Source organism: Geotrypetes seraphini, chromosome 16, assembly GCF_902459505.1.
Source record: "Geotrypetes seraphini chromosome 16, aGeoSer1.1, whole genome shotgun sequence".
Classification (NCBI taxonomy): domain Eukaryota; kingdom Metazoa; phylum Chordata; class Amphibia; order Gymnophiona; family Dermophiidae; genus Geotrypetes; species Geotrypetes seraphini.
The window spans coordinates 10,181,991-10,195,951 of NC_047099.1; the positions used below are offsets into that span (position 1 = coordinate 10,181,991).

General features: G+C 44.4%; 2 protein-coding genes across 6 annotated transcripts in view; both read left to right on the forward strand.

The window, feature by feature from the left end:
* The window catches only part of NFATC4 (nuclear factor of activated T cells 4), a 29,993-nt gene extending 18,409 nt beyond the window's left edge, over window positions 1–11,584 (forward strand). Inside the window, exons 7-10 of one of the 2 annotated variants that reach the window (XM_033924969.1) lie at window positions 321–376; window positions 3,828–3,954; window positions 6,804–7,841; window positions 9,759–11,584. In XM_033924969.1, the coding sequence (XP_033780860.1) occupies window positions 321–376; window positions 3,828–3,954; window positions 6,804–7,841; window positions 9,759–9,826 (1,289 nt within the window). In that variant the 3' untranslated portion in view covers window positions 9,827–11,584. Of the gene's footprint in view, window positions 1–320; window positions 377–3,827; window positions 3,955–6,803; window positions 7,842–9,758 lie in introns of those variants that run through there. The other variant, XM_033924970.1, reaches the window with a different exon arrangement.
* Window positions 11,585–12,999: 1,415 nt separating this feature from the next.
* RIPK3 (receptor interacting serine/threonine kinase 3) overlaps window positions 13,000–13,961 on the forward strand; it is a 33,107-nt gene continuing 32,145 nt past the window's right edge. For 3 of the 4 annotated variants that reach the window (XM_033925356.1, XM_033925358.1, XM_033925359.1), the window contains exon 1: window positions 13,009–13,126. The gene's annotated coding sequence lies outside the window, so the exon portion shown is untranslated. Of the gene's footprint in view, window positions 13,127–13,961 lie in introns of all 4 variants that reach the window. The other variant, XM_033925357.1, reaches the window with a different exon arrangement.

Sequence of the window (13,961 nt, forward strand, 5' to 3'; positions counted from 1 at the left end):
GGGTATAGGCAAGTGCTGGAGGAAGACTGCAGAGGTTATGAACAATGCAACAGCCATGAATGGTATTTGGAGCAATGGTTGCCTTGACGGAGCATCCAAAAGTCAATTTTGTGAGAATTATAACCACAGAATCACAACAAACTAGCGGCCCCGATTAATGCCTAGATAAGTGAATGACTTTGTCAATGGATTGCTAGAGCAATGCAATGTTTGGCAGCAAACTCTCTCTGTTATGGATGGATTTGTTACTTTTTGGATTATTGGAGACCCGTTGACTTACGAGCGGTTGAGAGACAGTTCATTGTCATTTACTTCCACAGATGGGAAGCTCCAGTGGGAAGAGGAGGCTGAGGTGAACAGGCAGAGGAGTAATGAGGTAAAGGGAAATTGATATCCCCATCTGAGCAAACTCCATCTCGGTTTAGAACCCCCTGCTAGAAACTAATATTCGGAGTTGTCATTTCGGTGCACGCCAAAGAATGTTTTAGATCAGTTCAATCAAACCCTCAGCAATGAGAGGGAAAGCAAATTAGTCTCAGATATGTTTTTCTGTCTCTCTTTCCATCTTGTATGGTTTCTTCTGTCTCCTACTTTTTCTGTCTCATTCTTTTTGTCTCTTTGTTTCTTTATAACTCTTTCTGTTTCTGCATTTCTGTCTGTTTCCTGTCCCATCTCTCTTTCTTCTTCATTTTTCTCTCTCTCATACCTCCTTTCTCTCTTTTCTTTGTCTCGCTCCCTCTCTCTCGTCTTCTTGGCCCATTGCATTCTTCCTTACAAAACAAGGCACAAAAGAATCCTTGGACTTTTTAAAATTTAGGTCTAGGTTCTCCAAACTAAACTGTGTCTGCCCCAGACAGCACACCAAATACAAAATTACACAAAATTAAAGGCAGACACTGTATGATTTACCTTAAAGTATATGCCTGTGCTAGTTATTTCTGATCTGGTCCCAGAAAGAGGTTAACGCCAAACCCCTAATCCAACACAGACCCCCTTGGCAGACCAAAAATAAGAAGACGGTTTAGAGACTGTGAATAAAAAGAAGGCCAGGTGATTGAAGAAGTGCCTGAAACCTAAACAAGTATAATATGTTAGACGGATGGCAGCATAAACATTAACCAGGAGAGAGGCATTGCTAAAGAATTTTAGGTAACTTTTTAAATCTCCACAGCAGTCGGCATGCAGGGAGACCCTTGAGGAGTGGTCTAGTGGTTAGAGCAGCTGGCTCAGTACCTTGAAGTTGTGAGTTTGATTCCCACTACTGCTCCTTGTGACTCTGGACTAGTCACTTAACACTTCATTATCCCAGGTACAAAATAAGAACCCGTCTAAAAATATGCAAATCGCTTTGATTGTAACCACACAGAAAAAAACAGTCTAGCGAGTCCTTTACCTTTTACCATCAAGCTATTGTGACATCATTGATGAGGTTGACTCTTATTGGTGGAATGAGGCATTTTGACATCACAATCTCAGCTCTATTTACCAGAGACTGAAACTCTTCACACTAAGGGGGAAAGTTAGTAACATAGGCCACTGGGAGTGGAGGAGAGGCCTAGTGGTTAGAGCCTTCCCAATGCAGCTCCTTGTGACCCTGGGCAAGTCACTTAACACCTTTTTGGCCCAGGTACAAAATAAGCACCCGTCAAAATATGTAAATCGCTTTGATTGTAACCACACGGAAAAAAACAGTCTAGCGAGTCCTTTACCTTTTACCATCAAGCTATTGTGACATCATTGATGAGGTTGACTCTTATTGGTGGAATGAGGCATTTTGACACCACAATCTCAGCTCTATTTACCAGAGACTGAAACTCTTCACACTAAGGGGGAAAGTTAGTAACATAGGCCACTGGGAGTGGAGGAGTGGCCTAGTGGTTGGAGCCGCTGCCTCAGCACCCTGAGGTCGTGAGTTTGATTCTCAATGCAGCTCCTTGTGACCCTGGCCTTTTTGGCCCAGGTGCAAAATAAGCACCCGTCAAAATATGTAAACTAAAGTGGTATTTCAAGCCCCATCCCCTTTACTTCCTGTGATATCACTGGTGACGCACTTCTTGGAGCATAGAAATGTGTCGCCGTTGACTCTGCTGAAAAAAAAATTGAGCAAAACTCTGTTAGATCACAGGGTGTAAGCATATTGTGTAAGCATGTCATTTGTGAAATCAGTAGACTGTTTTCAGGTTAGCCAGACTGAGTGCACATCTGTAAAAAATTAATATATTTTTTTTAAAAAAAGGGCAGTAAAAAATAGAAAAGAAAAGAACAAACAAACCTGGTATTTGACTGAGTTCATGCAGAAAGGACATGAGGTTTCTATAGGGATCTTAACCAGCTACATGGATCCAATATTCCAAGACCTGTAGTGCCATCGAGTGGCCAGGAAAGCTTTCACAACTTTGCTGCAGATGCCTTGTACAGCCCCTCGAGGGAGGGGGAATCTCATCCGTCACTCAACTGCGGCACCTTGTGACCAAACTTAGAAACTGAAACAGGAAGCCACACACAGATATCTGATCACTTGACTTCTACCACCAGCCTAATACTGGGGGATGCAGTAACTTAATTATAGGCAAATTTTATGCACAGCAATTGAGGAGGAAGTATACCAGATGCATTATACAATATAATACAGTGGTGCCTCACACAACGAACGCCTCGCACAGCGAACGCTGCACACAACGAACTTCATGTCTTGATTCACACAACGAACTTCGTTTCACACAACGAACTTCGTTTCACACAACGAAGTCGCCCGAGCTGCCGATGTATTGCATCCTTCCGCGCAGGCACTACACTTAACTGCCCTCTCTCACTGTATACAGTCGTCCTTTTAAGATAAACTCAATATTTTTTATATATCATGAAGCAGGAAGGTGATTTCTGTTGAAATGAAACGGGAAATAATTAGAAGGAGTGAATGTGGGGTAAAACAGTGTGACCTCGTCAAAGAGTTTGGCCTCAGCAAGACCACCATTTTCACCATTTTGACAAATTTATCTTTTTTTATGTCATCTTAGCATATTTTATGCTGCAGAACAAATTATTTTTTTTAACATGTATTGTTATGGGAAAACGCGTTTCACATAACGAACTTTTCGCATAACAAACTTGCTCCTGGAACGAATTAAGTTCGTTGTGTGAGGCACCACTGTAATAATATTCATATTTGCTATACCGCTATTACTGCACTAGGCAGATCTAAGCAGTTTACAATCTAAAAAAGAAATTAGGTTGGCAAAGAGGGAAAAGAATGTCAATGTGTAGCTAGCTAGGAAAGTAAAGATTACAGTTGTTCAGTATAAAGAGAAGAGTAGAAAATCAATTGATTCAGTATTCAAAGTGGGGTAAGAGATGTGAGTCTGTGGATAACGATTCTTCGTGGGTGGTCTGGTTGCTGTGGGAATCCATATCCCTATGCTAAGTAGGTGAGAAGGCTTGTGTGAATAGCCATGTCTTGAGGGCTACTGCAAATTCCTTGAGGGAGGGGGATTTTACAGATAGAGGGGGGAAGACTATTCCAAGTAGACGGGCCTGTAAAAACGAAGTCTCCCCCTTGTTTTTAACATTGTAAAACGCTTAGAATTCATGATAGGCATTTCAACAAATGCTAATAAAACTTGGAAACTTGGAACTCAAGATGTGCTTGTCGTGGTCTAGGTTGGAATAGGTGAGAATAATTCACTGAGTGTAGGAGACAGACTGGGCTGTAAGGTTTCACAATAAGCGCAGCTCTTGTGCGCCTGCGTGAACCAAAAGCCAAAAATGTTAGCACACTCTCTCTCTCTGTTTCTATCTTTCTCTTTGACACTTACTTTCTTCTTTCTCAGCACATACTGTTTCTGGAAGTCCCAGAATACGGAAACAAAAGGATTACGAGGCCTCTCCAGGTACATTTCTACATATCGAATGGCCGTCGTAAAAGGAGCCCCATGCAATCTTTCAAGTACCTGCCGGGTGAGAGTCACAGTTGATTGGAACCTCATCTCAATTATTGCATTTATCATGGGCGTCAGAATGGGGGAGGCCACAGGAGCCATGGCCTCCCCAAAGATTGGCGGTCGCCAGTCAGTTATGGCTTACTCTCTCACCCAAAACAGCAGACGAGGCAAGAGAGATGTCTATTCCAACTAGCAGTTACATTTATTGAAATCAACAATAATTGCCCAACATAAGTCCTTGGGATTCTCATATTGGGACCTTGCATGGTCTTTTTGACCAAGGACTATATGTTGGACAATTTTGTTGATTTGAATAAATGTAACTGAATGGGGAGAGGTTTAGAACAAATGCCAGGAAGTTCTTTTTCACACAGAGGGTGGTGGATACATGGAACGCGCTACCAGAGGATGTGATAAACAGGAGCACGCTACAGGGGTTCAAAGAAGCTTTGGATAGGTACTTGGAAGACAAAGGGATTGAGGGGTACAGATAAGAGATTATAGGGATGGGATTAGAGGTAAGTTACAAAATTAATTAGGGACCACTGTTCAGGCACTAGGCCTGATGGGCCGCCGCGGGAGCGGACCGCTGAGCAAGATGGACCTCTGGTCTGACTCAGCAGGGGCAACTTCTTATGTTCTTATGTAACTGCTAGTTGGAATAGACATCTCTCTTGTTTCTTCTGCTGTTTTGTTTCATTTCGAGGCTAGCCCCCTTCTTCCTTTTTTGGTCTTTCTTACTCTCTCACCCCCTCCCGGCACTGTACTTTTAAATCTTTGGGCAGCATCAATGAGCAGGCTTGTCCCGGAACCCTTCATTCTACTTCCGGGTACAGGACTGCTCGTTGATGCTACACGGCGGCTGCCTGAAGATTTAACAGTGCAGTGCCGGAAGGAGGTGGCGGGGAAGTTGGGAGCTGGCGAGAGGCTGTGCAGCAGGATTCTGCTGGCTAGGGCATAGCTTTTGGGCTCCCCAAACAAAACAGCGTGGCATTCCCTATGGTATTTACAGTTCAAGCCCAGGCTCCACTGTATCCCTTTGCCTATTCCACATGCTTCACGGTTCACTGCAGATTACAACTTTATACATACGTAATCAAAATCACCTAGAATATACAACTTGACACGATAAAAGAAATCAGTGACATCAAATGAATTCAAGCGAGAACCTGCTCAGGCCACAGCTGCAGCTATCAAACGTTAACTGAATTATGAACGACCTTCTGAAATAACTATGCTTTGAGCTGCTTTCTAAAAAGAAGATATGAGTCCATTTTATGGACGTCAACAGGCAGTAAATTCCACAACCCGGGCCTGTTACTTGAAAGGTAAAATATTTTGAATCATATCAGCTAAGCAAACAAAAACTAGGGATCTCAAGAAATTAATTGTCAGTAGATATTAATGTTCTCACAGATATAATTAGGGCTTCTAGTCTTAAGTGTATATACATTGCAAATTTTGTTTCATTTTCCAATTCATTAGGAGGGGTCCTTGAGGGTAAAAAAGCCAATGTTTATTGGCATTTTAGTCCAAAACAAAAGAACTGTGAAATCTGATGTTGGCTTCACTAGAGCAAGAAGATAATTCACAATCATAAAACAGTGAAGTACATCCACAATTTCAGTCAATGAAGAGGACCCAACATGGTCTGTGTTTCGACCAGAAAGGTCTTCTTCGGGGGGTCCCAATTAGTCTCTTCAAGAACTGTGTGGATTTAGCAAACTATGCCCAAAGAAGACAAATGGAAACTGCAGACCTAAGCATAATACCGGGCAGCGCTTTAGGTTCTGGCCCAGCAATAGCTAAGAAGAAGGAAGATTTAAATTAAGTCAGTAATTTAAAGAATGGGTAGGGTTGGGCAGACTGGATGGACCATTCGGGTCTTTATCTGCCGTCATCTACTATGTTACTAGCAGCGTCCAACCTATAGAATTCCCCCCTCAGTGTCGGTGCCTGGCTGAATATTTACTCCATGGTGTTTATCCATAAGGAAATATTTTAATTTTATGGCAGCGGGGTGATTTATCAGTGTTTTGGGGGTAAAACATAAAATCAAAAGGTTTGCACATTTTTTTGTCCTCTTACACAGGTTAATTGTCGCACTTTAAAATCTCCAGACACACCCAGCCAGGCAGGATTTCAGGATGTCCACAAGGAACATGCACGAGATAAATTTGCATGCAAAAGCTCCACCGTAGGCTAATCTAACTGATACATAATCATTGTGGATATCCTGAAAACCTGACTGGCCAGATGTGTCCCAGGAGTGATTTAAAAAAAAACAAAAACATCCCTCTTGCTATCCCCCACACAGGAGTCTATTTGTATATTTATGCATTCAAATGGATTATATCCCTAATAAATTATTATATCATAACATAAAAATGTATTTATATACCGCAGAACTGTAAATTTCTATGCGACTGTTCAGTTTTTCTTGCTTTGTCAATCTCGGTGAAGTACAAAGCATTACATTCTAAGAATTTAACAAATAAATAGTTTTTTTTAACAGTTTTCTAAAATGCTGGTAAGAAAAAGAGATTATTAACCCCCCCCCCCCTTCCTTTTACAAAACCGCGAAAGCAGTTTTTAACGCTGGCCGGCACGCTGAATGTTCCCCACTGCTCCCGATACTCCTAGAGTTTCTATGAGCATCATGAGTAGCGCGGAGCATTCAGCACGCCAGCTGGCACTAAAAAACGCTTTTGCGGTTTTGTAAAAAGGGGGTGGGGGTGGGTAAATGACTAAAATCATTATCCCATGTTGTTGCAGCCTGAAATGACAATATGCTTATACTAAAGATATATATCTATTAATTGTGAATTTTTTTTTTTTTTTTTAACACAATGTTCTCTATTGCAGTCATTTTTAAAGAGGAACCAAGCCAGGACCTGTCTGTCAGTCCTTACCCTTCACTCTCCTTCTCCCCTCCCTGTCTCTTTCCTCCTCCGTCTTCTGAAACCGGGCCCTTTGAGTGCGCAGGCCCCAAGATGGACGTATCCCCTTCCTACGCCTGCCTGTCACCAGTCCCTCCTCACTGTCACAAATTCTGTGACCCGCCCATGGACAAATCTTGTTACCCACCACAGTCTTCTGGTGCAGGGGACCCAAGCCACGGTTTACCAGCGCTTTCAGACTGCCGTGGCCTGTATAGCGGGAGCTTTTCAGAAACCCTACCCCTGGGTTATGAGCAACCCCCAGCCTATTCGGAAAATAACCATAGCATCATGAGAGGTCATCTCATAGGGCATGTCAGTCACAATTCCCACATGATGCCAACAGGATCTCCTCATCTGTCCTCCTCTCATGTTGAGGTCCTGCCCCCCAGCCCCGTACCCTGGTCCCCACAGCCTCCTGCCTACAATGCCAACCATTTGGGCTACTCTGGTACCCCGCAACTTTTCAACCACTCTGCCCCTCTGCCTCCAAACTGTTTTGTTCCTCCGGTGGGTGGCGACCTTGCAGAGGGTTCCCAGAAGGAAGAGAAGGAGGGCGCTGATTTGACACTGCCTCTCCCCGCTCATCCTGCACCCCCTGGTGAACTGATGGCCCCCTCCTGCTCATTCCCACTCCCTCTTCCAGATCTCACCCAGAGCTATGTGCCTTCCGATCCCCCACCTCCACACCATGTTCTTCCCGCTTCCGCCACTAACTCTTCTCTCTCAATAAGCCCCACTTTCCCCACCCCTCCTGTGGATTTCCAACCCCTGCCTCAGGCTGAAGTGGGGAGGGGTACAGCGCAGGAGCCAGACCATGAGGTCAAGAATGGGGCTGGTGTAGAACTCGGCTCCTCAACTAGCCAGGCCACAGATTCAGAAGAGGGACACAGGAGTTCCACCGCAGCTGCTTACAGCGACCCCTTCCATGGAGCGCCGGTTGAGGGGATAACCCTGGAGGAAGGTATGAGAACTTGAAAACCCCAAACTGGACAAAGCATAGACTGTAGGAGTCGATTGAGACATAGAGCAAGAAGGGTCCATGAGATGGGGAGGGAAGGGAATGAGGGGCATGGAGGAAGTAGAGACTAGATTCGCATTTAATTTAATGAAATTACTATGCCAGTCATTACTGCTCCATTTCTGTACCAATAATTCCCTTTGCCTGTGGTGATTACTAGTGACTATGGGATTTCAGACCACCTCCCCGAGTATCATAACTCACTGGGGTTCAATTCCTCATTCTTCCCAATGTAGCAAAAGCTTACTTATAATTTTAATTTAGCTAATCTTTATTTCATAATTTATATAGTTTGAATAGTTTATAAATAATTTTGAATAAATAACTTAGCTTTTCAGCATTTCAGCAAAATGCTCCTCTCTACCAATGCATTTCGCTTTGTCGGGGAAACTGAGTATAACTTTATCTCATTTACTATGATACTCGGGGGGGTGGTCTGAAATCCCATAGGCACTAGCATGATTTTGCCTGCAATGTTACTGAAAATTGTTACTGTGTTACACTGACCAGAACGTGAACTAATTAAGGGAAGATGGCTTAGGTGTGGTAATTCCTGGCAGCTAATGCCCCTGTCTCCTTTCAGCAGAAATAACCATTCAAATTAGCCGCTCTTTTTCTCTCGTCTTTCCAGACGGCAGGTTATCTTGTATAAAAGTGGATTCAATCCATCCATCCGGAGCACTAGTCTTAAGAAATAATCAGCAACCAGATCCAATCTTGAAGTGGGGAGGGTGAAGCATATGTCGGGGGTATCAACCTTAAGCATAATGCCATTTTCAATAGGATCAAAATAGAAAAACACTAGAAAATTCACCCGTAAGAAATTGATTCCACTTTCTTCCTTGGCCTATTTTCATTTTATATTGATCTGTGGTTGATTCATAGCTTTGTCGGGAGAGTGCGGTAGGGACGGACTGTCATTCGCTGTCACGGCATGGAATGTGAAATATCCCATCTCACCGAATGCCGTTAAAACGCAAAGAAGTCATGAATATTCATGTTTTTTGCGTTTCCCATAATCGTGCCCACTCTCTTCCCAAAAGTGCATCATTGTGCGTGCATGAACCATTGCTCGTATGCAAACCACAGCGCAAACTCTTTCTGATAGAGCACGCCGTTTTTCCAAATAAGGCACGCTTCTTTCAAAAGAGTATGCAACTTTGTCCCATGATGAAATAAAGGCCAAATGAGAATGACCAATGGTAAAACCAGAGGACATAATTTGAGGTTGAGGGGTGGTAGATTCAGGGGCAATGTTAGGAAATTCTACTTTACGGAGAGGGTAGTGGATGCCTGGAATGCGCTCCCGAGAGAGGTGGTGGAGAGTAAAACTGTGACTGAGTTCAAAGAAGTGTGGGATGAACACAAAGGGTCTAGAATCATAAAATAATAGTAAATATTAAAGAACTAAGGCCAGTACTGGGCAGACTTGCACAGTCTGTGTCTGTATATGACCGTTTGGTGCTGGATGGGCTGGGAAGAGCTTCAGTGGCTGGGATGGTGTATATGGGCTGGAGTGGGCTTTGGCAGGGACTTCAGTAGTTGGAACCTAAGAACAGTCCTGGGCAGAGCTTTGGATTCTTGCCCAGAAATAGCTAAGAAGAAAAAATTAAAAAAAAAAAAAAAAATTTAAATTGAATCAGGTTGGGCAAACTGGATGGACCATTCGGGTCTTTATCTGCCATCATCTACTATGTTACTATGTTACTATATGACCAAAATGGACATGTCTGGAAAGGGCACGGGAAACGGCACAGCACAAACATTTTCCATATGTGGATTATGTCTTAAGCAGGAAGGCACCTGAGGTGCGATGCTGTTACGAATCAATTTGACCCCCCCCCCTCTTTTTTCCAACAGTGAGTGAAATCATCGACAGGGACCTGGGAGAATTCCCAGAGACAACGTCCCTGAAGAAGCAGACTTAGGACACATTCTGAACCAGTCTGGCCTCCTCCGCTGCTCTGAGGAAGATGTTTTCTCCCGACTACCGTGCTTCACTGTCATATTTCTACACTGCTCACCCTCTCTCTTTCAGGATATTATGCAATTCGGGGGAAGGATGTTTGTTAGGTCCTACTCTGTCTTGATCTCAAACATAAAGTTACAAGACAGATGAAGAACTGCAAGAGAAAGAAAGAAGGAAATGACATAGACAAGTAGAATTAGGAGGAGAGAGAAAGTTGCGGAATAAATGGAGAAGAACAGAGGGAGAGATAGGAGATGAAAATTTTAGGAAGCAGAGAGAAGGAGGTGGGGGAGAAGAAAGCACAAATACAATATTTACAGTAGTCTATGGTGGTCAGCGGGTTTTAAGCACAGATATTCAGTACCAGCCTATATCCAGGTTTCAGCATCGAATATCCGAGTCAGTGTGGCCAATATTCAGTAGACGAGTGGCCTAATGGTTAAAGCAGCTGCCTCAGCATCCTGAGGTTTTAAGTTTGATTCCCACTTCAACTCCTTGTGACTTGAGGCAAGTCACTAAATACTTCATTGCCCCAGATACAAAATAAGTACCTGTCTACGACATATAAACCGCTTTGATTGTAACCGCACAGAAAAGCATTATATCAAATCCCATCCCCTTTACCTCACTGGGCAATGCTAGGTAGCTTTTGTGTAGTCTGGGGCCCAGTTAGGTACAAGGGCATTGATACTGAATATGAAAGGTGCCCGCATAGCCCCTGGCTCTGCCCGGACAGAGCTGTGGCAGTCTCCACCAACATTCAGCTGCACTGCCTGGTTAAGTGCCAAGCAGACAGGCTGCTGAGCATAATTTAACTGAGCAGAAGCTTCTTCTGCTTTGCTGAATCACTTTGAATATTGACACCCCCCTCCCCCCCAAAAAATAGGCAGTATGTGACAGCAGACTAGAGAAGGGATAAGAAAACAGAGAGAGGGTGTGTTAGATTGGGTTCTGGTCCCCCCCTTCCTCCCCACCTAGGGTTACCGGACGTCCGGATCTCCATGGACATGGCCTCCTTTTCAAGGACATGTCTGGGGGTCCGGACGGCTTTTCAAAACCCGGCACTTTGTCCGGGTTTTGAAAAGCTTCCTGTAAAAATCGGGTCAGGAGGGGGCATCGGCGCATGTGCGGATGCCATCTGGGGGCGGGGCTGGGGGCAGAACGAGGCATGACACAGGCAGAACTGGGCAGGCCTGTGGACGTGCCATGGGTCCGGATTTTCCTTCTACCCCCCCCCCCCTCATGTGTTCTGGCACCTAGACACTGTGACAGATAAGGTCAAATAGCCCTCAGGGCTGGCAGAACTGGCCTTGCTTCTGATAGCGCTCTGTGCACAGTGGAGAGGCACCCTCTGTGCCTCCTCAATAAATGAAGAGTTGGGGAGGGGACGCAATTAAAGGACTCTAGTGTGTCTATGGCAGTATCAGTGGCCAGGCCCAAAGCTGGTCCAAGAGATGGAGGCAACCTTCAGGGCATAATCTGGGTCTTCCAATGCTTACCTGAAGCCCCACCTCTTCATGAATATGGAAATAGCCATAACTAAACTCTGGCCTTGCTCTTCTACCAAGCCAGCCAAAGCCTTCTATTTACAGTTCCGTCTGTCTTTTGGTTTTTTATAGAAAATAAACAGACATTTCTTATCTTGATGTTGATATATTTTTTGATATGTTTCTCATTTTGTAATTAAAAACTGAATAAAACTGTTTTCTTACATGCATTTGACAGTTTCCTTCTTTCTATGTGTATCGAACAGTGATTTAGATCTATAAAGGCCCATCAGTGTACACAGAACTGTACAGTCACAGTGCAATGATTATTATTTATAAGACACCGTAAGTGTACAGAGCACTGTACAATCAGAGAGCAAATCTATAAAGGTCCATCAGTGTACACAGCACTGTACATTCACTGAGAAGTGATTTAGATCTATGAAGCACCGTCAGTGGACACAGCAATGTACAGTCCACTGAGCAGTGATTTAGATCTATAGAGGTCCATCAGTGGACACAGCACTATACATCACAGTGCAATGATTATTATTTATGAGGCACCATAAGTGTACAGAGCACTGTACAATCAGAGAGCAAATCTATAAAGGTCCATCAGTGTACACAGCACTGTACATTCACTGAGAAGTGATTTAGATCTATGAAGCACCGTCAGTGGACACAGCAATGTACAGTCACTGAGCAGTGATTTAGATCTATAGAGGTCCATCAGTGTACACAGCACTGTACATTCACTGAGAAGTGATTTAGATCTATGAAGCACCGTCAGTGGACACAGCAATGTACAGTCCACTGAGCAGTGATTTAGATCTATAGAGGTCCATCAGTGGACACAGCACTATACATCACAGTGCAATGATTATTATTTATGAGACACCGTAAGTGTACAGAGCACTGTACAATCAGAGAGCAAATCTATAAAGGTCCATCAGTGTACACAGCACTGTACATTCACTGAGAAGTGATTTAGATCTATGAAGCACCGTCAGTGGACACAGCAATGTACAGTCACTGAGCAGTGATTTAGATCTATAGAGGTCCATCAGTGTACACAGCACTGTACAGTCACTGAGCAGCGATTTAGATCTATGAAGCACCGTCAGTGGACACAGCACTGTACAGTCAGAGAAGTGATTTAGATCTATGAAGCACCGTCAGTGGGCACAGCAATGTACAGTCACTGAGCAGTGATTTAGATCTATAGAGGTCCATCAGTGTACACAGCACTGTACAGTCACTGAGCAGCGATTTAGATCTATGAAGCACCGTCAGTGGACACAGCACTGTACAGTCAGAGAAGTGATTTAGATCTATAAAGCGCTGTGTACACAGCACTGTACAGTCACTGAACAGTGACTATTATTTATAAAGACCCATCAGTGTACACAGAACTGTACAGTCAGAGAGCAGTGATTTAGATCTATAAAGGCCCATCAGTGTACACAATGATTATTATTTATAAGGCACTGTAAGTGTAAAGAGCAATGTACCATCAGAGAACAGTGATTTAGATGTATAAGCACCGAGAGCCTCGCTCTCAGAGACTTACAGAAGAAGGAGTTATTTTCAGGAATCAGCTGTTGCCTTCTCTTCCGCATATCTGAACCTGTGATTGCGTGTCTCACCCTGAGACATACACATGCGCACACAGACAAGACCCATACAGCTGCTGGAGACTGTGTTTCTCCCTCGCCCCTGGGGTCAGCTCCAGGGTTCAGGGTCAATGGCTGGTTCCATGTTTCTCATACAAGGTTTGTGCTAAATTTTTCTGTTTTAAGCAGGGCAGGGACTGACTAGGGAGGGCATGGAGCGGGAGGAATGGGAGGAAGGAAGGAAGGAAAGGTCGGCCTCTGCCACTGTAGCTGTTTTTGCTCATTTGCCACTTTCTTTTTCTCTCTGTCTCTATCATTCCTTTCTTTATCTCTCTCCTCTGTTTAAATCTCTCTCTCTCTCTCTCAAACTTTTACTTGTCACTCGTTTGCCCTTTTTCTTTCAATCCTATTTATTAATTACACAGCTTATATACCACTCTATCTTACATTCTAGGTGGTGTACAAAAACATAGTCATAATAAGCCCATAAAGTGACTCAAATCATCCTATATAATAAAACCCTAAGGGTTTCGGGTTCCCTGCCACCGTGGTGTGTGATCCGTGGCCGTGTTCCATTTTAGAACCCGGAGGCAGGGAACACTCTGACCACTCCCCTCCTCCCGCCCTCACTCACCAACCGCTGCTGCTGGAGGAAGCTGCAGGCAAGCTCTCTCCCAGCGGCGCCAGAGCCGCATCATCGCCGCTCAGTACCGCTGCCGACGCCGCTCTTCAAAGGAGCCTGGTGAAAATAGCGGCCGCCTGTAACAAACTTCGTAGGTCGCTCAGCACTTCAGCAGCACGTTTCCTCTGACGTACGCGATCGCGTCAGAAGGAACTTGCTACTGCGGTGCATAGCGGCCTGCGAGGTTCGCTATAGCTGGCCCCTATCCTCACCAGGCTGCAAACGAACATGCTGGACAGGGGGAGCAGGTAAGGGGTGCTGATGGGCCGGGGAGCAGGGAAGAGGGACAGGGGGAGCACGGAAGAGGTGCTG